The 24268-nt window shown below is 36.9% G+C and overlaps 2 protein-coding genes across 3 annotated transcripts in view; one reads left to right on the forward strand and one right to left on the reverse strand.

Moving 5' to 3' along the window:
- LOC126790995 (protein CHROMATIN REMODELING 24-like) overlaps positions 1-24268 on the forward strand; it is a 179676-nt gene that overhangs the window by 79977 nt on the left and 75431 nt on the right. The gene's annotated exons all lie outside the window — the stretch shown is intronic.
- Positions 12534-17816, reverse strand: LOC126790916 (dolichol kinase EVAN). Its single transcript, XM_050517297.1, has 14 exons — positions 17487-17816; positions 17284-17396; positions 16328-16534; positions 16110-16214; positions 15501-15571; positions 15333-15407; positions 15045-15259; positions 14412-14601; positions 14254-14319; positions 13948-14036; positions 13740-13854; positions 13606-13657; positions 13427-13527; positions 12534-13041 (listed from the first exon to the last, which is right to left on the reverse strand). The coding sequence occupies exons 1-14, from the start codon at positions 17681-17683 to the stop codon at positions 12928-12930; spliced, it is 1710 nt and encodes a 569-aa protein (XP_050373254.1). The 5' UTR covers positions 17684-17816; the 3' UTR covers positions 12534-12927.

Genomic DNA, 24268 nt, shown 5'->3' on the forward strand with positions numbered 1-24268 from the left:
GCTGCGTTGAGGGGGCTGCAGGGCAGGGCAGCGTGCGGGGCTGCGGGGGTAGCATGTAGGGGCTGCGCGCGGGCTGCAGGGGCAGCATGCAGGGACTGCGCGCGGGGCTGTAGGGGCAGCGGGGCTGCGTGCAGAGGCAGCGGGGCTGCAGCGACGGCGAGCAGGGGCTGCGCCGACGAGGAACGTCGACGGAAAGATGTCGGAGGCCAGAGACGACGGTGGCCAACGGTGGAGAAGAGAAAAAATTTCTAGGGCTCTAAAAGTTCAGGGTTTTAGGGCAACGTACTGATAACGTGTTTCAGGATGAAATAATTGTGTATTATTGAATGATATGGGGGCATATATATAGGCATTACAAAACCACAATCCCGTAGGATTCAGAGTCCTAATCTATTACGGAGATGCTAATCTATCTCCTAACAGGAAACCTATTAGGCTAAGACACACATAAGGGTAGAATAGTAATTCTCTCGGAACAGAATTGAAATTATGTATGAGTAAAATTGCACGGTGTGGTTGTGATTTAGCATATCATTGTGTGGCTTCTTTAATTTTTTGTAATCATCTTACGTATTAGACTTTCAAAAGTTCATTATGCTGGTCATGTATTTGAGAAGGACTCTACTTGTTCATATTTCTTTATCGATTAATAATTGTACCGTAGCTGAGTTCATTTTCTGTTTCTTTCATAAATGAGTCGATTCATGGTTGTTCTTTATTATGGTGGGAAATGGGTTGATGCCCAATATACAGGTGATCAGTCAAAGACAATGTTAGTCACGAGCCATGTTACCTACCAAGAGCTTGTGAATGACTTATATCTTCGGATTGGTGTTGACACAGATCAATATGGAATGAAAGTGCATTATCAATATAGGAGTAACTTAGGAGTGCAACACAATGGAGATAGCTGACAACGAAGATGTAGCTAGTTGGGTGTGTGAAAGCCTTTCCATGCAGCCTAACAAGATTCAATTACATATCACTTTGGAATGCACCTTATCAAGATTTGTTGGTAAAGTAATCAAGGCATAACCAATAGACCTAACTGTAACGACCCCAAAATTTCGAGCATAAAAACTCAAAATTTCAAAGTCGAGAAACACCAAACAATCTCAATGAAATCGAAATCATTTAAAATGCCACAGCGGATCATTACTGAGTTCACAATACAACTCAGAAAAACCAATTATTACAAACCAAATTTATAATCCAACATTACATAAAAATGGAAATGTAATAATCCTCACAATCTCTCACAAAACTCACAATAAATCCTTACAAGTTCTCACACACAAATCCACAATGAAAACCTCACCACAAGTAGGATAATGAACAACTTCGAGTCTTCAGAGTTGTCCCTCGATCTCCACTAATCAACACCTGCGATAGTATCCCCTACACTATCGAATTGGTGCACCGGGATTGTAAACACAAACCCGGTAAGCTTTACAGCTCGTATGAGTAAAATAAAACAAATATAATTTGCATATCAATATATACGAGTATACAACCATCTACAAATCAACAAATATAAATGCACTCATGAGTCAATGGACGGCCCATCTGGTTGTCCCAAAAATATGAAAATGAAAGTACTCATGAGAAATTGGGCAACCTCTCTGTTTACCCAAATGCATTTATAATACGAATACTAATGAGCACTGGTACACCTCTGTTACCCCTCAAGTAGTACACCGCCAACATTGGGAAACTTCCTCGCTACCCAACGTCCAACATTGGGCAACCTCCTCGCTACCCAACGTCCAAAAATATGAGTACTCATGAGCCGATAACCCATCTGTTACCTCACATGCAGTACTCCGGCAGACAGACTAGAGCTCTAACTGTATCGTAACTTCACCCGGCCAAAGGCTAGGTTCCGACATGCCAAACACGTCCGAAGACTGGTCCAAAGACATAAACACGTACAATAATCTACTCATTATTGTACAAATCGCATCAACATGCTCAATATATAATTCTCATCACCACTATGATCATATTCACAAACGAAATCCTAACAGTATATAATATAGCAAACTATATATATATATGTACATATTTACCATTTATACAATATATATATAATCCACTTTATTATATACATGTCATATTTCATAAACACGTCCGAAGACAAAACGTTTTAACAATTCTTAACGTTAAAACCACGTACAATAATCTACTCATTATTTGTACAAATCGCATCACATGCTCAATATATAATTCTCATCACCACTGTGATCATATTCACAATGAATTCATAACAGTATATAATATAGCAAACTATATATATATATATACTTATTTACCATTTATACAAATATATATATATTCCACTATATCATATACATGCCATATTTCAATATTTAAAACTCTTGAAAAATCTTGAATCTCCGCAAAGGTAGATTCGTAAATATGTGAGATTTTACTCACCTTATCAACTCGAGCTTAATTCCACAATTTCCGAAGATAATTCATTTCCTTGATTTATTGATCACCTTGAAAAGATAAGAAAAGAATTTAGAAACGTTTCGTAAACCTTTAAATGCCGAAACAGTAATAATTTGTTACTGTTCAGCAATTTCTGGTTTTACGAATTTACTGTTCACTGAGACTATTTACTGTATACTATTCATGTATTACAGTACAAATACACATCATTACGTATTTATGTACGAGTACATATTGTTTATGTATTTCTGTACGTACGAATACTATTCCAAATGTAAATATTGTCTCAGTAAATATTAATTACTGATTTACCCTTCTGAAATTACTTTTTATATTTACTGAAAGTAATTTATATTTACATTTACCGTATGTAAAATAAATTTATATTTACCGTACGTAAATCACTTTTACATTTACCGCACGTAAAAATAAATTACAAAATTACCCTTCGGAAACATTGTTCACGCGCCGCGGCACGTGGGATGCACGCGCCACTTACTGTGGCAGCGCGTGGGGCACACGCGCCGAGCCTAAAGCCGGCGCGTAGCACGCCACCGCCGCCCCAAAATCCCTCTTTTCTTCCCACGGCCTCACGCCGCCTCCTACCCCCTCCACGCACTCCCACACGCCGCCTAGAGCGGCAGTAACCCCTCTCCTTCATTCCACCTCCGATCTCCATAATCTCAACTCCAAATCATCCAAAAATTCACACCAAGCATCACAACAATCAAACTATAAAAACCCTCACCTCAATCGAAGCTTGAACCGTCGAATTCGTCGCCGATCGTGTCGATTTCTTGAGGAGGTGTGTCATCGCGTCCCCCCCCCCCTTCGTTCGTAGGTGGTGCAGGGCTTGAGGGGTGATGGAGGCGCACCTGCGTTGCACCCTAGCTTCGTCGAAGGAGAGCTTGAACGGCGGTGGGTGTGTTGCAGGGGACGGAGGAGATCGATGTCGATCCTCGGCGATGAGGGGAGGCGCGTCTTGCCCCAGAGAGGATGAAGTCAAGCTAGTGATGGAGTAGAGACTGGCGGTGAGGGACACGGAGGTCGGAGCTCGTCAAATCGTGGCGGAGAAATTTCTGAAGGAGGGAGTGAGGGGTTTCGGGGAGAGAGAAGAGAGGGAGGCGGAGAGAGTGAGGAGAGAGAGGGATTTCCACAAATGGAAACCCTAAACAGAAAAAGTTCTTTATATACTCGTTTCCAAAATCGGAAACTAACTTCCGACGTTAATAACTTCCACGTCCGACGTCCGATTAGAACGCGTCACATACTCACTAACTCGTATCGACAAGCTCTACAATTTTCGTGAAGAAAGTTTTCGCAACCGAGTAACGAAATAAAGTCGATATATACGTTGCGGTAACGTCACGTCTTTCGAATTAAACGTTCCGAGAACATTTCCGTTTTCGTTTCGTAAAGTCGCAAACAATCAAATTCATTTTAATTGAATTTCACAACTTCATAGAATTCAAATCAAAACCAAATATTGAAAAAAAAAATTGGGTTATTACACTAACTCATCCCAGTATGATGATGTGGTCTTAACAATATATTCCACAGAAGCTGAAAATCAATACCTTACTTCATTGAGTTCCCCGCATGAGCCTTTAGTAGTGAACTCTGGGTTGGAGAATGGTGATAATGACTCAAACGGTAACAGAGAGGAAGATGAGTTCCCACAATCCAATTGGGATAATGAGGCTCCAATGGAGAATGCAGAAATTGGAAGTCAGCAACAGGAGAATGTCAACTCTATCCCATCATCTTCTTATCGTAGCAAAAGAAGGCGTACACAAGACTATGAGAATATCGCGTTTGTGGGCAGCAGTGATGATATTTTCGTAGGTCAGTTATATCCCTGTAAGAAAGCCTTGAAGCAACATTTAGGTATGCTCGTAAAAAGAAAGAATCAGGAGTTGAAAGTGAAGAAATCAGCTAGGGATCGGTTTGAAGTTGGGTGCGTGGATCCTAATTGTAAGTGGCGTCTACGCGCAATGAAGCTAAAAGATTTGGCCTATTTTGAAGTAAGAAAATTTCATGATGATCACTCTTGTTCATTGGATATCATATATCGTGATCATAGACAAGCAAGCAGCTCCCTAATTGGTTAATTTATCAAGTCAAAGTTTGAAGGAGGAACCTCACGTATATACAAACCTAAAGATATCATTGATGATGCACGTGTCCAACTTGGGGTTAACATGAGTTATAATAAAGCTTGGAGGGCAAGAGAAGCAGCTCTAGAAATTGCAAGAGGATCACCTGAGGGATCATTTGCTCTACTTCCAGCATATTGTGCTATGTTAGAGTGGAAAAGCCAAGGTACAATAACACACATTGAAACGGATGAGCAGAACCATTTTTTGTACTTTTTCATGGCAATTGGAGATGTAGAGAATTTAGTGTTCATATCTGATAGGCATTGGCATGCCAACGGTGTGGATAACGTTTTTCCTGAAGCTCATCATGGAGCCTGCATCTTTCATATTGCTAATAACCTGCGATCAAAGTTCGGCAAAAAATTAAAATCTTGAAGTTGTATTACACATCAGCAAAGAAGTACCAAGTAGCTGAGTTCAATACAGTGATGGATGACCTTCGAAAAATTAAAGATAGAGAAGTTTGTAAGTACCTTGAAGATATAAGGTGTCATAAGTGGGCAAGAGCTCATTTTATGGGGTACAGGTACAACATGATGACATCCAACATAGCTGAATCTATGAATGCAAAGCTTAAAGAAGCTCGAAAGCTACCAATTACTGCTCTAGTGGATCACTTAAGAGAGGTGCTTCAACAATTGTTTGTGGAAAGACGTGGTGAAGCAAGCTCTCTTAATACACCATTAACTAAATGGGCAGAAGATAAAGTCAACAAAAACAACAACAATGGTTCACATATGCGGTTACGTAATTTGAAATAAATTTATAATATATGCACTTGGTTTGTTGTTACTATATTATTTGATTTCATTTAAGAAACTTCCTAACTTTGGTTTCATTTTATATTAGGTATCACCAATTGATCTCTATGCATTTCAAATACATGACAAAAGTGAAACATCTACAGTACGTGGACCTAAATAACATGAGATGTACATGTCGAGAGTTCGATCTTGATCGACTTCCTTGTGCCCATGTAACGGTTGCTTGTAGAACAAAAGGAATATCAGTATATAGCATGTGCTCCAAATTGTACACAGCCAATGCACTCGTGTTGGCATATGCAGAACCTGTTTGGCCTGTTAGGAATAAAAGTGAGTGGGATGTGTCTGAAGATGTGCAAAATAAAATTGTCTTACCACCAGTAAGACAAGTAGTACCCGGCAGACGCAAGACAGTGCGAATTCCATCTGTAGAAGAAGATGCAATTAGAAAAAAGTGTACCAGATGCGGTGGAAGAGGTCATAATCGTACAACTTGCCGAAATCCAATTCCACTTAACTAATGGATCGCGGCATCAATATTGCTAATGTGGTTTTAATTGGAGACTTCTATGTAGGGGTGGACATAAAAAACGGAAATCCCGATCCCGTCCCAATTCCGTCCTGAAATTCATAGGGACGGGATGGGATGGAGGTCTAAAAACGTCCGTCCCGTCCCGTTTCATAATAGTGGGACGGGACGTGGGACGAATAATTTTTATCTCGCTTCGTCCCGTCCCGTCCCACCTTTAATAAAAACTTAATAATTCTTATATAAAATGAAATTAATTTATGTTCTTAATAACTCCAAAATTATATCAACTCAAATAGTAATGGTAAATTATAATATTTTGAACATAATATGTTTTTTTTGTTAAAATTTCATTATTAAATGTTACTTTGTTAATGAAAAAGTATAAATATATATTTTTATTAAATTTCATATGAAAGTGGGATTTGTCCCGTCCCGTCCCAACCGGGATTAATCCCGAGTGGGATGCATTCTTATAAACCCTCGTCCCGTCCCGATCCCGTCCCGATTCAAAAGAGTGGGATGGGACGTGGGATGAGTCTCGTCCCGTCTCATCCCGTCCTGTGCCCACCCCTACTGCTATGTACTTCATTTTGGATGATTTTTATTTCTTATGTTCCATTGTTGAATAATTACTATATTCAGTTTTGATTTAGTATCAATATTGCTACTGTGTGTTAAGTTCAGCAGAATTGATTGATCAATCAAGCTTACATGCATCGGTTGTTCGATAATCATGAAAACTGATTTTATATTCTCATGCAAAGAAAAGGTTGACATTGAACCTTCTCTCTCTTTTTTTAATTCCTTTTTTTTTTAAGTTGAAGATGGGAAGGAGCAGTGTTCTAAATATCGGGATATATCGGGGATATATCGGTGATATTTAGAAACCGATAGGATAAATGCCATATCGCCTTAATATATCGGTCAACTCAAAATATCGGGTCAACATGCGATATATCGGTGATATATCGGGATATATCGGTGGATTTTTTTTCGTTTGACTTTTTTTTCGGTTGACTTTTTTTTGGTGGACTTTTTTTTTCCGTGGACTTTTTTTTCGGAGACTTTTTTTTCGATAATTTTTTTTCGTTGACTTTTTTTTTTGGTGACTTTTTTTCTTGTTATTTTTTTCAGTGATTTTTTTTAAGGAGACGATGTCGTTTTGAGGAATTTCAACGCAAATAGACAGAAGGTGATTTATGAAGATGATTTTATCTCAAAAGATGAGGATGAAGATAATGGAGAAGATGATTTTGACTTTGATTCTGATGATGAGAGAATTTATAATGGATGAATGCATAATCAATATCTCAATCTATCTTTTGTGCACCTATTTTTGTTCAATTAGTACTTAGTAGTTAATATTATTTGGTATATTTTGAATATTTTGAAGTATATGTTTATAAATATATTAAATTTAAATTAAAAATTAACAAAAATGATAAATCCGATATAATCCGATATATCTCGATATATCCCCGTTATATCCTTATTTTACAAAACCGATACGATGCCGATAACCGATATTTAGACCATTGGGAAAGAGCTATTGAATCTGGTGCTCCCATTTGAACGTCAATTGACAAATGACAAGAAGTCAAGAACGTTAGTCCAGACATGGAAAAAAAGAGTGTGGGTTTAATAAAAGGGTAATAAAGACTATTTACACTCTGAGAAGGTCTTTTTTAACTAAATTAGAAATGATGGTCAAAAATCAATTCAATGACCCAAAAAGGGTTATTTCTCAAAATTTCTCCTAAATCAACTCAATTATAGTTGTGTTTTGTGCTTAATTAATTTCTTGATTCTTTTAACCGTACCGTAATACTAAAAGAAGGAAACTAACTACAAAGCACTGCCACGAAGTTGGAATATGTTTGCTCATCGGAAGCTATCAATGGATATGAAATATGTTTGGTTAATTTATTTCTTTCATTTTTCTTTAGCTTAGTTGTTTAATTCTCTTTGTGAATTACGATCCTACTGGTTATTTTCTTAAAGCGCTAAACAATCGACCCTAAAACTTTAAACTCTAAATTCTAAACCATTAATTCTAGTCCAAACTCAATCATCTCTAAATTCTAAACTCTTAACCATTATTGTAGTTCACCATATGTATGTGATGCCCCCTTATCTATATCTAGCTACTGACTATGACACACAACTTTCATTGTTCATACATTATATGTGGATTGGTGGATTTCTGATAGTTGGTGCTGCTGCGCATGCCTCACACTTCAGAAACAGTAAAAAAGTATGGATTAAATAAGAAAAAGTACATAACATAAGTTTATTTAGTGGTCAAATGATGTTTAGTCATTACTAACGTTCAGAGAAGGTGGTTAAAAATCAAGAAGATTCATTCTTGCAACAACGCGCTTATATTCATCATTGTAGGAATTGGGTTCAAGCTTTTCATAGCCCCTTCTCATCAATGGACTCCTGACGTATACAAAGGAGTGCGGTTCGTCGATAAATTCCTACCTCTCTATCTCTGAAATGTTTGGATTTTGCAAAAGTCCATGGACATTTCTTTCAAATAGAAGTAGAGAACAAAGTAACTAGAAAGATTGTTAGAATATAACACCCCTCTCTATAGGGATCATCCACCGTTACGCTTTCACATCAAAATGAGATATAGTACTTAATTTTTCTTTTATTTAATGCCTATTGGTGTTCCAAGAATACCCTTTCGGAATCGACTGGTTCCGAGCGGACTTGGGGAGCTGCTGCTTGGATTATCGTAGAGTAAGAGGAGCGTTAGGAAATGACTTAACTAATACTCATGAAGGTTTACAAATGATAAAATATCTTAATTTATGATTTTAGTGTAAAAATTCCACTTGTTGACATTCAATTAGTAAAGAGGAGCACTAGGCATACCGCGTCCTTATATTATACGGTAGCATAAAATTTCTCATCGATCCACGGCCACTCTTGCTGGTTTTTAAAGTCAAGTCCTATGGTTTTCTCAAATATTAATGTGTTCTTATGCTTAATTAATATTTTCAAGTCTGTAGTTAGAATCTTGCAAGACAATACTATGAGAAGCAGATTTACCGCCCGCCCTTAATTTACCCACCTCTCCAATTTTTCCCGTGTCATTTCTCTTAACCATGGTTGACCTTAATATTGATTAATTTTTTTTTGAAACGGAATTCCATTAATAATGACAAAGTCAAAAACATAAAATAACTCTCTCTGTGTGTAAATTTTCTGGGTGTCGATACGGGAACCATATATCGTGCAATTTTTCCTCCCCCCAGTCTTTTCCAGATGATGAATGCATATGTTCTATGTATGATTAGTATAAGATTATAAGTTGTCAACAAAGTTACACATGAATTTCTCAACCTTGAGAAATTCTTGCCAAACATTCACTGGAGGAGATAATGCAGTTGATTGATATCATAAATCAGTGCCTTTGACGACTTTAAAGTCTTGAATCTTCTTTTCAGGAACTTTGCAATGGAGGGTTTTGACAATGGCACATATAAGAACGACCCTAGAGGTTTCTCCATGTTGTACGTGGTTACTACCGGATGCAAGAGATGGGCTGCCGGCTCCAACTGAGAGTTTGTTCCAAGTCTGGGTTTCTGGACGGCCATCTTAAGGGTTTTATGAGTGTCAAGGTGAAGAAATTCCAAAGTTTAAGATTTTATCCGGGTTTGAAGCTCCGGGTGTTCTGAAGAAAATAGAGCTGGGGGATAGTTGTGATTCAATGGCGATATTTCATGAATCAGTAATAGAGGTTGATGAAAATGACACCACAACTGCAGCTGCTACTTGTGCTCGAATGTATTATAGCATGGGTGAGGCCTCTAAGCCTAAAGTGATTGAAGAATTTGTGGCTGATCACCCCTTCATGTTTCTCATAAGGGAAAATGTGACGGGAACAGTGTTGTTCATGGCAGGTTCTCAATCCTCTTGCAGGCTGATTATCTACTTGTGCTCAATTCTCTAAATAGTAAATACTGAGTTTCAATATTTCAGTTTGTTTTGATTAGTTTGGATTGTGTTTCTAGTTTATTAGAGCTCTGCTTGGATAGTGAGTCCGTTTCTCATGAAATTACTGATGTAAGGGCGAGTAGTTTCAAGTCGTGGCTATTTTTATCCCAAATTAAGTGGATTATCAGGTTTCTTTTACGCAAGATGAATATGTTTGTAGAATACAACCAACTTGAAAATCATCTACTCATTCAACTCATTACCGGTACATTCTTAAAACTAAAACTTGAAAACTTCATCTTTACGGGGCAGCGCCAGGTAAATCAAAACTTCTCATCTGAGAAATGAAGTTACAGAGCAATGAGAGCATGATAGAGAGCCCCGTAACTATGGATCATGATATGGGAAGTATCTTTCTTACATACATAGTTACATACCCTACATTCGACTCCTACCTCAAACATAGAATAAAATCTAGACATCCCACTCTACAAAAGCCAGAAAATATTGAAACACTATTCAGGCCAAAAGTAATAAAATGAAATCCATCCCTGAATACTGGGGTCCTTCTACCTATAATATTTAGATCTTTATAACCAATTAGCTTCTATCGTAATAGCTCTAATCTGCAAATTCATAAAACCATACTGATTAGTGACTAGTGTTGACATACGGAGTAGCTTAGTATTCAGCTAGAATTGGGTAATAGCAATGGAAGTTGACATTTAAATAGATAAATACATCACATTATCACAATGCTACGACATTATCAGGAAATTCAATGTCTGTATATAAACATTAAAACATCCAAGGCTATATAGCTCTGCAGCTATCACATTTTATTATCATACTACAACATAATCTGTTTCATACGTTCAATTCGACCTTATAAATACAACAATAAACCAACAAAAAAGCAACAAGTCACATAGCCCCATCACAATGGTGATATAGGATCTGGAGAACAGCCTTTTCCTCAGCATAAAATGACTCCTTTTGTTGATAGCAAGAGAAAACATACCTTGTGGATTCAATTCTTCCAGCTTTGCACATACCTAATAACAACATTTTACACTGTTCTGCTTGACCACAATCAGAGAAAAACTAATCTCCTTGAATTCTCCCCACATTACAAAACCATCTATAGGAGCGGAACAAGTAATTGTACATAGAACTAATTCCAGGGTTGATGTTCAGAATAATACATTGATCAACGGATATTGCAAGGGCTAATATGTTGATAAGGGCAGCAAGATTTTCAAAGTTTTGGAACCCTCCTTGAAAACCTTGTTAGCCTTATCGACCTCTCTACCCTGCAATAACCACTGATAAATATATTACAAGTCTGAACACCAACCATGGTTAGAATTCTCTCTCTTTCTCCAATTCTACTCGCAGCGTATAACCCTCCATTCATCATTCGAATCACATTTTTTTTATTTGAACCACATTTCTGGCTTGCATGAAAGACCCATGAAACTGGTGGAGTAAACAACAGGAGGAGCAGAATAGAGAGATCCCTCTTCTTCTGCTGCTTCTTCAGATTCGAGATTTCAAGGATATGTGAGGCTTTGGTCTAAACCAGTCTTTTGGTTCGCTGAGGCATCTCTAACAGGATTAGATATTTCAATAGCTAAAAATAATATTTAGTTACTCTCAGGTTTATACTCTAGTAATAATAGTTATTTATTAAGTTAATTTAAATTTCAACATATAATATAGTTTAGTTAGAGTTATTTTCTCTCTTTTTTGGTTATATTTAGTTTGAGCTTTTAGCTAAAGTTAAATCTGACTTATAAATAACTAGTATGATGGAGATCAAAATTATCATAAATTTTATCTAAAAACTAATTTTTTTTTATAATAACTAGTCTCTTGGAGATGTCATTATATACAAACAGGGGTGGATCCAGGATTCGAAGCTTGGGTGGGCTTGAATTTAGTTGAAACGATAAGAAAATTAACTTATGTCAAATATTAAGTTAAAATGCATTTAGCTATATACTTATTACTTTTTTTAGTATGAAAAATAAGAAAAAGTCCAAAAATATTAATTTTATAGATTACTAGTAAGAAATTTTTGTAACCATTTTATTTTACATTCTTAAAAAAGAGGAAGGTTGAGAAAAAATCAGCTAAAATTAATACGAACCTAACAATTTTGCAAAAAAAACTATTGGACAAGTAAAAACAAACGTGTTGTATACCGAGAGTCGAACTTGAGTGAGCTTGGTGAGAGTGATTACACATGACTAAGCTTGCAAAGCATTCAATATTACAATTTTCATACATGTTAATCAACTTATTTGAAAAATCGGACTTGAGCCCACCCAAGCTTGTACCTAGGTCCGCACCTGTATACAAATAAGGTAAAGCTAGGGTATTCGATTTTGGATCCGGGATTAGCCTCTTTGGCTAGTCTCATCCGTCCACTTAAAATACAGATGTCAACTCACCAGCCTGATTATCACCCTAAACTTGGGTTGACGGCTAAGGAGATCATCGTGACAAGGAGTCGGAGACTATTAAGTTGATTGTGTTTGAAGTTTAGTGTAAGCAATTTGTTGCTTCGAAACTGATCTTAATTACAAACTGAGATCTTTTCTTTAATAATTCTCACAAACAAATGATTTTTTCTTGATGAAAACAAAAATAAAGACATAACAGTTCATTCCGTAAAGTTTATGCCCGTTTCTCATATATACAAGTCCAGTTCAAAGATGTCTTCTAACAACAACAGATGGATCTGCTAATAAGCCGTGTCTACAGTGTGATTCTCTCCCTAACCAACCTCTCTCTGAAGGAAGACGAAACTAAACATTACAGTGTAGTTCTTGTATGCAAAAATGGAGGCACAATGAGTGAGGCCCTTTATATGTATTCCTAAAGACTAAAACAAAAACTATTTCAACCTGATTACGGGTACAACAGGCTACTTGTATCCTGCGTAGATTTAGTTGTATCTACAAAATGAGTGCTCATAGGAAGCACATAAATGGAAAAGATGACTTGGTGAAGTCTTCAGCGCATTTGTCTTCTGATATTTTCCTCCTAGGAGTTGGAGAAGCACTTACAAACAAAGAAGGCTGTAGAAAACGAGTGGAATGAAAGCATTGTCTAGTTGTGCTGTGTAAGCCTCCAACAAACCACTCACAGTCACAGCTACAAGAATAGAGATCCAATGCTGCAAAATTCGGTAACAAAACGTACGCAGACGTGAATAATAATCCAGATACCGTAACATATGCATCACTGACTATTTTGGGGAGAAAAGAAGACTATTAAAACATGCACATGCAAACCATCAAGAACTTGATAAATGAATGTCATGCAGGCAAACACCAATAGCACAAACTGTTTTTCGGAGAATGGCTGTGTTCGATATAAGAAAACATACATCTGACTTAAATAACTTGCACTAACTATAGTTCTCACATTGGTGACTTCACATTTATTCAACAACCTCTGATTCGTAATTTCTTTATCTAAGCACCAATTCAGCTATCCAAGTAATAGATTCCATGAGCAAAATGGTCCTATGTTTTCCCAGTCAAAATAGAGATGCATACCTCGGTAACAATATATCCAGTAGATGCTAGAAGTGGAAGTAAAACAGAGCAAGCAGCTAGGACAGATGTTATACCGGCTGCAGTCCCTTCAATGGTTTTCTCTACCAACAGTTGCAGAGAAATAAGCAAAATAATGGGAAAACCTTGTGCGGTATAATTACATCAACACAGTTACTTACTTCCAGTTTTGCTCCACCTGAGTACCCCGTACTTGTGCCCAACAACTGATGCCTGGAAAACGAGTAAAACCATTACAAGGGAGTAGGTTATGTGTGTAATTCATGTTCCATTCATCAAGTGTAAGCAGACTCACCATTGTATCTCCAATGCCAAGACTTAAAATTCCAGAAAAAGGGGATAGTGGTCGATCATTGTTCCCAGAAGACAGCCATATAGGAACAGCACAACCCAACAAGAGCGAAAAGTGGCTGAAGACAGCATACAACAAGAAATTTTGAAGTTCCTAATATCATGCTGATGTGTAAAAAAGCTTTAATCGATCAGAAAAAGCCATGCCATACCTGACAATCAGAAGATCTGAGTCACGATGATCGGTGAAAGCACTCATGAATTTATGTATACATTCTCCCAATGGCCATATTCTCCATACCTTGTACAATTTTTATGGTCAAGCAAAACAAAATAAGAATGTAAGAAAGTATAGGCTTCAAATTAATCGTTCTCTCTCAACATTAATACCAAACATTAGAATACAATGTTTCAATCTTGCTTCCCCGGCTACTACTCTTATAAAACTGGATCTGAACATTTTCATATTACAACTAAATTTATAAATAAGGATTAGAATGGGGACTTTGACAACTTACTCGAACAATTTCTAATGACAAAAAGACTGCCAAAGCTGCACCAAATGCTAGATCAAGAAATTTTGGCTGGAAAAGAAACACACAATAAGCATATGCACAACACAAGGAAGAAGCTGAAACTGTACCAAGATGACTGTTTATCGTTAGTCAAGACTCACCTGGAAGATAAGAGCAGGCACAAACATTGAGACGGCCATCAAATGGTAGTATTTCCGGAGTAGAATTCTCTCAATCTTACTGTTCTTTGAAATGTTGTAAAACCTCAGAACAGACACACATATCACGCAAACCCAGTAGGCACACAATGATAATCTCTTGAATGGTTCTGAAAATATAAATGAAAGTACCCTGCCAAAATAGATTTTTGACTCTGATCAAGATTGGACATCAGGTATGATATAGCTTATAAACTTTGGTAAGCAAAATCAAGCTATTATTCCATTATTGTTAATACTTTGCATCAAAAGGAGTATGCTCGGGTGTCTCACATAATTAGGAATTTAACTTGTGCATATTCATTTGGCTGTGGCTTATTTCCATAACAACAACTAGAAATTATTTATATAACTTGATTGGTAGGAAAGGCTATTCAAGGTCATCACTTGACAATTCCGTTACGTTACACTTTAATGAAATATAAATTATCCATTAAGCAACATAACAGTGTAGCACCCACAAAGGAACCGAAGGCAAGTTCTGCAATAGAGTTACCCAATTGCACTACCCATCAACACTGCAATTTTGTCAACACATCATTGAATTAAAAAGTATTTGAGAACAGAATATGTTACCATGAGAATGGATGCATATGAAAATCCTGAACAAACTGCATCCATGCTGGACTGATCACAATCATGATAAACCCGAGAGAAGAAAAGAATATAACTGATCTCCAAATCTCATTGTTTGTCCTCACTTTAGATTGGGCCGTAGTGAAAGAGCATTCCCAGATCCAGAGAAGAAGTTTAAAGACCATCGGAAAAAGAAGAAGACCGAGCAAGAAACCCTACATAGAATACAACCTTCGTAATCCAGCCAGAATACTAGCAATCAGTTTCATCTCTTAAAAGAAAACATACCTGTATGATTACATTTATCTCACTTGTATTATTTCCATATTGTACCACATCTGATTTAATCAACACGCCAGAGACCTGTTTCAGCGATCTTGCCGATATAAGATGCAAGTATAAAGCCAGTGTTTCTACGGAAAAATAAAGCGCTATCAAAACCAGAAAAACAACCACCTTTGAAATAGTATATGCCAACATGTCACCAAAATAGAGAACAAGACCTGAAGCCACTAGACATGCTTCCCCTGCAAAAAAAGAGAGAAGTCATCAATAAGAAATGATCAAGACATGTGTTTCTTAAACCAAGTTATACAGAAGAATTGATTTAAAATAAAAGGCCAGAAAACAAGATAAAATGACACGCCAACACACTGACATAGACAAATATATCTGATGACTTGCACAAGCTAAGGATAAAGCAATTTAACTTCAGGTACTCATACTCAATCAAGACATTTACTGAACAAAAGAACATAATTATCTGCCTCGACATATCAACTAAACTAATCATGAATTCTTCGTTGATCAGTTGAAGCTAAACCAGTTGTAGTACAGTATCACTGAAAGAAGCTAAGCCAAACATTTCGATTTAGCAGTTACATCTTTTACTTCCTTATTCTATTTTCTATTAAACTCCTTTCTGTAGCTGCTGCACAAGTTCTTATATACGTGGGAGCTATAAATGTTTTGATTGTATTTTCTATGTTTTTCAAGCTATTAAAAGAAAATTAATTGCATAAAAGAGAGGAGAGGTGGAAAAGGAATAAGGGACACAGCACGTACCAATGGAAGCACAAGATGGAAAAGTTCTGAAAACATGTTGAATTAACTTTACAACTGCCAATCCATGACAGAGCATCCACAACAATTTCAGTGCAGCCTCCGAGCCTGAGAACAATTAGAAAGGGCAGTTAATTCTACAACAATCAATTGACTCAATCGAAAGCAGAAGATACTTTACAAGTTTGTAACTCAATTAAGAAGTAACGCAGAAAACTTACTAGTAAGAGATGATGAACCAAGAGTTGCACAACAAACTGCTGTGTGCAATACTATGCAACTTAAGCTAAAAGTTGTATGCCAAACACTGCGTAAATAAGGGGGAGGCCAGTTCACAGGTGCACACCATATTGTTATGCAGAGGAAAATAAGTACGCTCAAGGAGCTGGCAGAAATGGCCCAGTATTGCATCGACAAAGATTCAAGCTCTGTGCAGTAAATATAGAAAAAAAATCACCAAAACAATTAGAGATGTGAAGCACAAAACCTCCTGAAACAGCTTATAAAGAATGAGAAATAAGTTCAACAATTAACAAATAACTGTTACCGAAATTCACAACAAAGATTAAAGAGAAAAGGAGGATCATGTTCTTAAAATTAGAGAAGAAACACTTCACTATAAGAAGATTGGAAGCAACCTAATAAAAGGAATCTACCTAAATGAATTTCCTAGAACTAAAGTGACTGGAGAAAGGAGTCACAACTCATAGTTTAGCTCTTAGTCAAAAGTGTCATCTGCTTCTCGTCATCTAAGAGAAGAACTCTTTACTAGGAAACTTATATCAACTACCGCATAGGCAATAAGATTTCCACAGAATGTGATAGCTACATGTTCTTTACATCTTAAGACAGCAGCAAAGAGAAAAACAATTAAATACAGAAGATCTAAACCGAGGTCCAAAAGCCTCCATGAAGTTCGGCCTAAATAAAACCCTCTATCTGAGACGTAATGCTCTCCCTAAATTTAGCATCCCTCGAGTTTCCATTTAACAAGTTTGTAATTTCGACTGAGAAAACTAACTCAATGAAGCTTACATTTGTCAATATCAAGAGTCTTACAGCAAATTTCTCCGATTTCTAAATTTTGTTTTCCTCAATAATTCAGCTCAGGTATGAAACAGTGTCAGCTCAGATGATACATAACACTGTAATCAACGATCAAAGCTCGAGCATTTACCTTGACATGGAACTTGATCGAGTGCGAAAGCTCGAGAGAGCTGTATCATCTTGGAGATCATAACAGTCGGCAACGTCACGGCGCCCAATAATATACCAGAAGAAGCACCGGGCCTGAAAACATTGAGATTTTCACGACGATACCCTAGAAATTCAAAATTCGACGAAAATGGACTGAAAATTGAGAGGGTGAGAGGAGGAGACCTGGTCTGGAAATGGGAGAGGAGAGACGCGGAGGAGGAGGAGGAGGAGTCGGCGAGGACGTCGAGAACGAGAGCGGAGATAGCGAGGAGGGAGAGAGCGACGCCGTGAGGGAGGAGAGAGAGCGGTAGCGAGAAGACGACGCGGCCGACAAACAGCGCCACGACGGCTCTCTCCCCGTTCAGCAACGAAGCAGGCATGACGAGCTCCGCCGGCGGCGGACTTTGAATAGGAAACGACGTCGTGCGGTGGTGGTGGTTTTTTCCGCGGGAATTTGGAGGTGAAAAAAGACTTGTGACCCGCCCCAATGCAGAATATGCGAGATTTGGGGGAGTTTGGTGGTGCCGTTGAGTTTTCATAAAATAGGGGGAGGGACCAAAACTGATGCTGTATTTGGATTTTCATGGGAATCTATTTGTAGGAATATAAAATTGGGCCAATTACATAATTTACATATAAGGTCATTTCATAACTAATGTTTTTAGAGAAGGACACCTAAATGTTTTTACCCATATAAGGCTATTTTATTACAAAAGACTCTTATTTTAGACATAAAGTTGAATAAAATTACAGACTATTACTAGATTTTAACAAACACCAAAACCACCGCTCTCTCATCTCCGGCGAAGTCTCTGGCCGATCTTCGGTGAGGTCCAGCGGGTCTCAGTTTTTCCGGCGAGGTCTCCGGCAACTTTCATGTGATTCTGGCGACTTATGGCAACTTTTCTGTCAAACTCCGGTAATGTACAAGATATTATCGCAAGCACTGAAAGCTACTATTGTAAGCAACAAAAGCTATTACCAAGATTTTTCCGGCGACCTCCGGCAAGGTTAGAAAATCTACTACCAAGCAGTTAACAAGCTACTATCGTACTAAGCAAAAGCTATTACCACTGTCATTAAAAACTACTAGCAACAAAAGCTACTACCGAGCAGAAAAAAATATACTATTAACATTTACTAAAGCTATTATCAATGAGAAACAAAACTACTACCAAAATGTCCAAGCGAATAAAAGCTACTACCGTACAGAGAAAAAAAGATACTACCACTGCATCCAAAAGCTACTACCGTGCAATAAATAAGATACTACCACTACCACTAAAAGCTACTACCATCAGCAATATCATTGTCAAACAAAGTTACTACCAATCACAGAGCCGTCTCAAGATATTTGGAGGCCCTGTGCGAGATTGATACCACAGCCCTAGTATTTGGCAAGGTCTTACATAAATAGATATTAGTTGTAAAATATTAATGCAAATTACAACCAATGAACTAAATAGATACAATTTGTTTTTTTATTTTTAATTGATTTGAGTCTAATCATATATCATTCTCTCATTTCTTTAACAACAAACTATGATAATTTTCTTCTTAACAAAATATTTTATAAACGCACATGAATAGGCGAAAAAAATATGAAAAAAAAGATCAAGGAAAGTAGTGTATCTACCAAACGAATCAAGAAAAAAAGATGAAGGAAAATACAAAAAAATGATGAGGGGTATTTGGACAAATGTATCTACTATGTACCAATTAAAGAAAAAGATGAGGAATGAAATATGATCTAAAAGAATGAAAGAAAAAAATGAAGAAAATGCAATGATGTGAATTGAACCCTTGAGCTGGTGGTGGAAGATTGTAAGTCAGTGATCATCAATTGTCAACTGAACAACATACGGTTTTTATACATAAATGTACTAGGTGTATATATAAAGTCCTAAAAAATTGGGGCCTTATGCCGTTACTTCTCTTGCACACGCTAAGAGCCGGCCTTGACCAATCACACATAAAGCTACCACCACCATCAACAAAAGATATTGTAACAATCAAAAGAAGATACTATCAACGTCAAATAAAGCTACTACCAACAACAAACAACTACTATCCAGCCTAATTCATATTTAGTGTTCAAATGCCTTTGCTTCGTCGGAATCACTTCCCTCATTCATTGGAATTATTTCCCTCGTTCAAGCCGGGATCACAATCACCAAAAGCTACTTTCACACAGTAAGAAAGATACTCCCATGGAAGAAAAAAGCTACTACAATACAATAACATTGATACGAACTCTCGGCAAAAATTAAAAAGCTATTGTAATAGCTCTAAAAGGTACTCTTAACGTAAATAAAAGCTACTGGACGAGTAACAACAAGCTATTGTGTTGCATTCCAATAGTGACACTGCTAGAGGAGTCCCAACAACGGCGGCGTCATTCTTGTCACCTTCGGTGGTGTTCTCTTTCTCATCCACCATTGTTTTTCTCCGTCTACAAATTAAACAAATTAAGCAAATATGAACAGGTAAAAATCAAAAGTGAAATTAGATCTAGAAGAAGCTGTTGGAGATAGAGAGAGGAGCTTACTAAATGAATTGATTTAGAGCTATAGCGAGAGAGAGAGAGAGAGAGAGAGAGAGAGAGAGAGAGACAGAGACAGAGAGAGAGAGAGATAGAGATAAGATGTAGAGTTGTCACACTCTGATCACAGGCCGACGTCATCGGTCGTCACACTTCGTTTTTTGGCCAGAGATGATGAGGCGAATGCCAGAATGGATGAGATCAGCGAGGTAGATGTGTGCATGGTAGAGCCAGAACCAGAGGTAGGGGAAGGTGGCGGTTAAGATGCAGAAGAGGTTGTCTCGGTGGTAGATCTGTGTGTGTTGGAGCTCGTGTCATCGAGGCTTCGGGCCTCGGTCGCAGGTCGCCGAGGATTCAAGATGCGAGGATGGGGGCAACAACTGGAGGCTCAACGAGAGACGAGGTCGAGCGTTGGAGTTCTTAGTTGTGAGGCGTTAGCCTTCATCGGGAGTAGCTGGGCGTCTGGAGGCTCGACAAGCTGCAAAGTTCTTCGCTGTGAGGCACTGGCCTTCACCGGGAGTAGGGACGACGTTGCAAAGGTTGTCGAGATTCAAGGCGTTGGGCCGAGAGGCTGCCTTGAGCAGACGAAGGCTGTTAGAAAAGGTGGTGGAGTTGGAGGAGGGCGGCGGTCTTGGACGGAGAGAACCTAGATCAAAAATTGGAGAGAGAGAGAGAGAGAGAGAGAGAGAGATTGTTCCAGTGAGAGAGGGTTCAGAGAGAGTTTTGGCTTTTGGGAGAAGATGTGAGGGTAATTTTGATATATAATAATTTTTACTGATGTAAAATTGGCCTTATTTGAGTAAATAACTTAAAGCGTCCTTGTTTGGGATAGAGTAGTAGAAAATGTCCTTGGACGATATTTCTGCTATAAAATTCTAAGAATTGAGAATTTTTTTTGTTTGAATATTATTCTCTAGATTTTAAAAAATGGTTAGAATTACATAAAAAATATTGGAAATTGAAAAATAACACCACTTTTTCATGGAAAATAAACAGGGAAAACAGACTTCAAATTCCGCTTATCTTTTCCAATAGAATTTGCACTTTTCTTGAAATTTCAACCTAAACAGGATAAGAAATATCAAATTTATGAAATTTAATTAAATTCCTCCTTACTTTCCTTTATCCAAACACATCATGAAGGAATAAAAGGAATTATGATACGTACAAAGTCGATTGCGAAGTTTGTTTTGATTGAATGGTCGATTGCAAAATTAGAGAACACTTGGTGCGTTAAACATGAAATAGAGGGTATATTTGGAAAGTTTTAATATGTTGGGTCTACTTAGAATTTTATTAGATACATTTAACAACACCCAAACAACGAGCTACACTTTCACCAAACTATCGTAGACTTTTCCTTTCAGTCTAAGTCCTTCACCCAACTAATTTTTTTTTCTCTTTTAGATGGGGTACCATTTCAATTAATTGGCATTATTACCATGGTATTGAAGTAATTGTTTCACAAGTTTGTCATTTAATTACTAGTAATGTTAGGACTTAGGAACTTCCATCAGTTGTCGTTAGGTTTGCATGTTTATCAATAGTCCGGAGATTTGTGTAATTAAAAGATGAAGGATAGTTACAAGCCACATCACGCGCCTAGAATTCTTGAAGTAAATTGGTTAAATCACTCTTTGATTGGCTGTGGTGGTATTCATTAAGACTACAGAGGCTTGATTATAGGTGCATTCTTTTATGCTTTTTATTAGGGGTGGGCACGGGACATGATTGGACGGAACGGGGCTCATCCCACGTCTCATCCCAATCTTTTGAATCGGGACGGGACGAGGGTTTTTAAGAATGCATCACACTCGGGATTAATCCCGGTTGGGACGGGACGGGACAAATCCCACTTTCATATGAAGTTAAATAAAAACCTATATTTTTAATTTTTCATTAACAAAGTAACATTCAATAATGAAATTTCAACAAAAAAAATGCATATTATGTTCAAAATATTATAATTTACCATTATTATTTGAGTTGATATAATTTTGGAGTTATTAAGAACATAAATTAATTTCATTTTGATACAAATATATAAGAAGTTTTTAGTTTTCATTAAAGGTAGGACGGGACGGGAAGAAGCGGGATAGAAATTATTCGTCTCACGTCTCATCCCACTATTATGAAACGGAACGGGACATACGTTTTTAGACCTCCGTCCCGTCCCGTCCCTATGAATTTCGGGACGAGATCAGAATTTCTGTTTTTTATGCCCACCCCTACTTTTTATATCTTTAGTTTAGAGGTTGCATAGATCATGGTGGTCATTTAAGTTATTGAACTATAAATCAAGGTAGATTGGAAGTCAATATGGTTGGAACTTGGAAGTGAACTCTTCCCTTATTCTTTTTTCTGCCAGTTCCTTCATTCGGTACTTTGGAGTTTTCACGTGCAAAAAACAATTGCTTGTATCGTATCTCTTAATCTCATTTGTAATTAAGTCATTAAATTGATGATGCTCTTACTAATTTTGGTGATTTGTTAGATGATTTTAGTTGGTGGGATTCATAACTCTAAATAGTCTGGTGACTCATTGTAATAATTAATAAGCAGGATCGTGTAGCTTTTCCTTATTTATGGTTTCGTTAATTTTTTTGTTCATTGAATGATAGTTTTTTCTCGTTCGTGTGTACAAAATAAAATATACATTTTACCATAAAACCAACAATTAGGGTTTTCATATGATTGCATCTATAATTGTGAGTACTTGCTAGAATGCTAGGTGCTTCTGATTAGCAGTAGAACGTAAGCGTGCATAATGATTTGGATGCTAAGTTGTGTAAGTAAATCATAATGAGTCATAGAACACTTAAAGGAGGTTCCACTTGCGAGCATGGCTTAGGATTGCCAAACTTCCATAGATCTTAATGCATTAGATAATGTGTACTATGTGATTGAGCCCTCTAGTATGCATGTCTAATAGGTTTCGACAATAGGGAAGTAATATCAAGGATTAGGTACAGTGGTCCTCTAAGTTATTAGGTATCCTCTTCTAATCCATGTGTACTATTTGTGACTAATTAAGCTGCTATTCTCCCTAATATTCATGATTGATTATGCTACTACTATCTCTACATTCATCCATCTTATACCACCTTATTCTAGATTGATCTGATCACTCGTGTGTGTGTGTGTCTTAATTTAGGAGTAGTTATGTTCGATCACGTACAATCTCTAAAATCTAGTAAAATGTAATTGATATTAGTATGCTTAATTAATATTGAATCTACATTCAATCCCTTGTTAGAACGATACCCTGCTTATATATCATAGTCGATAGGGTTTTAAAATTGAGATTTTTTTATATGCCAACTTGTACTTGAATGTGTCGATCAGAGTCTCATAGACAACCCCAATTAGCTCTCACATCTTTCATCTTTAGAATACTTGGATCTCGGTGATGTTCGTAAAGTAATAGTTTTTAATTTTAAATCTATGGGTTGGAGATGCAAAACCCAAACCTGTTATAGGGTTTATATTTTTTTTGGCATTTGCATCTCGAACTTGGCTGAAATTGTCAATTTGCACTCCGAACTTACATTTGAGTCAATTTACCTCCTAAATTTGGTAAAAATTGCCGATTTACACCCCGAACTTGTATTTGAGTCAATTTACCTCCTAAACTTGGTAAAAATTACCGATTTGCACCCCATCTGTTAAATTTAACTGTTTTTATCCAATTTTGCGTCACATGTCATACACATGAGGGGTAATTTTGTCATTTTCTATTTATATTTTTCTTAAAAACAAATAAAATATTCTTTAAAATGAGGATTATTTTGTTAATCAAATTATTTATTTACATCTTTTTTCTACCTACTTAACCCTACTTTGAATTATATATTCAATATACCCACCCATTCAAATATAGTGTGTTGTGTATAAATAAATTTTTATATGTACACATTGTTGGAGGATGAACAAAACGAGAATAATGACGACATAATAGAACAGAACGTAACCGTTTATTGATTGATAATGAGGCCAATATATAGGCATTACAAAACCACAATCAGTAGGATTCGGAGTCATAATCTATTACACATATGCGAATCTATCTCTAACAGGAAACCTAATAAGGCTAACACAAATAATGGTAGAATAATAATTCTCTCGGAACACACATTTATTTTTAATTTTCAATGTATTTATTTATTTATATTTTTTCTAATATCTTTTAACATACCATATCACATAAAATAATAAATATATAAATCAATAACATGTTTCGAAAAAACAAACATTGTAGCAAGTGTTCCTCTTAAGTAATTTTATTAATTTATTTCATTATTCAATATGAATAAATATATAATGACAATACTACCCCTTAAATGCATGACATGTGACTTAAAATTGGATTGAAAACATTAAATTTGACGGATATGGTGCAAATCGGCAATTTTTACCGAGTTTA

This window comes from Argentina anserina, chromosome 1, assembly GCF_933775445.1.
Source record: "Argentina anserina chromosome 1, drPotAnse1.1, whole genome shotgun sequence".
Lineage (NCBI taxonomy): Eukaryota > Viridiplantae > Streptophyta > Magnoliopsida > Rosales > Rosaceae > Argentina > Argentina anserina.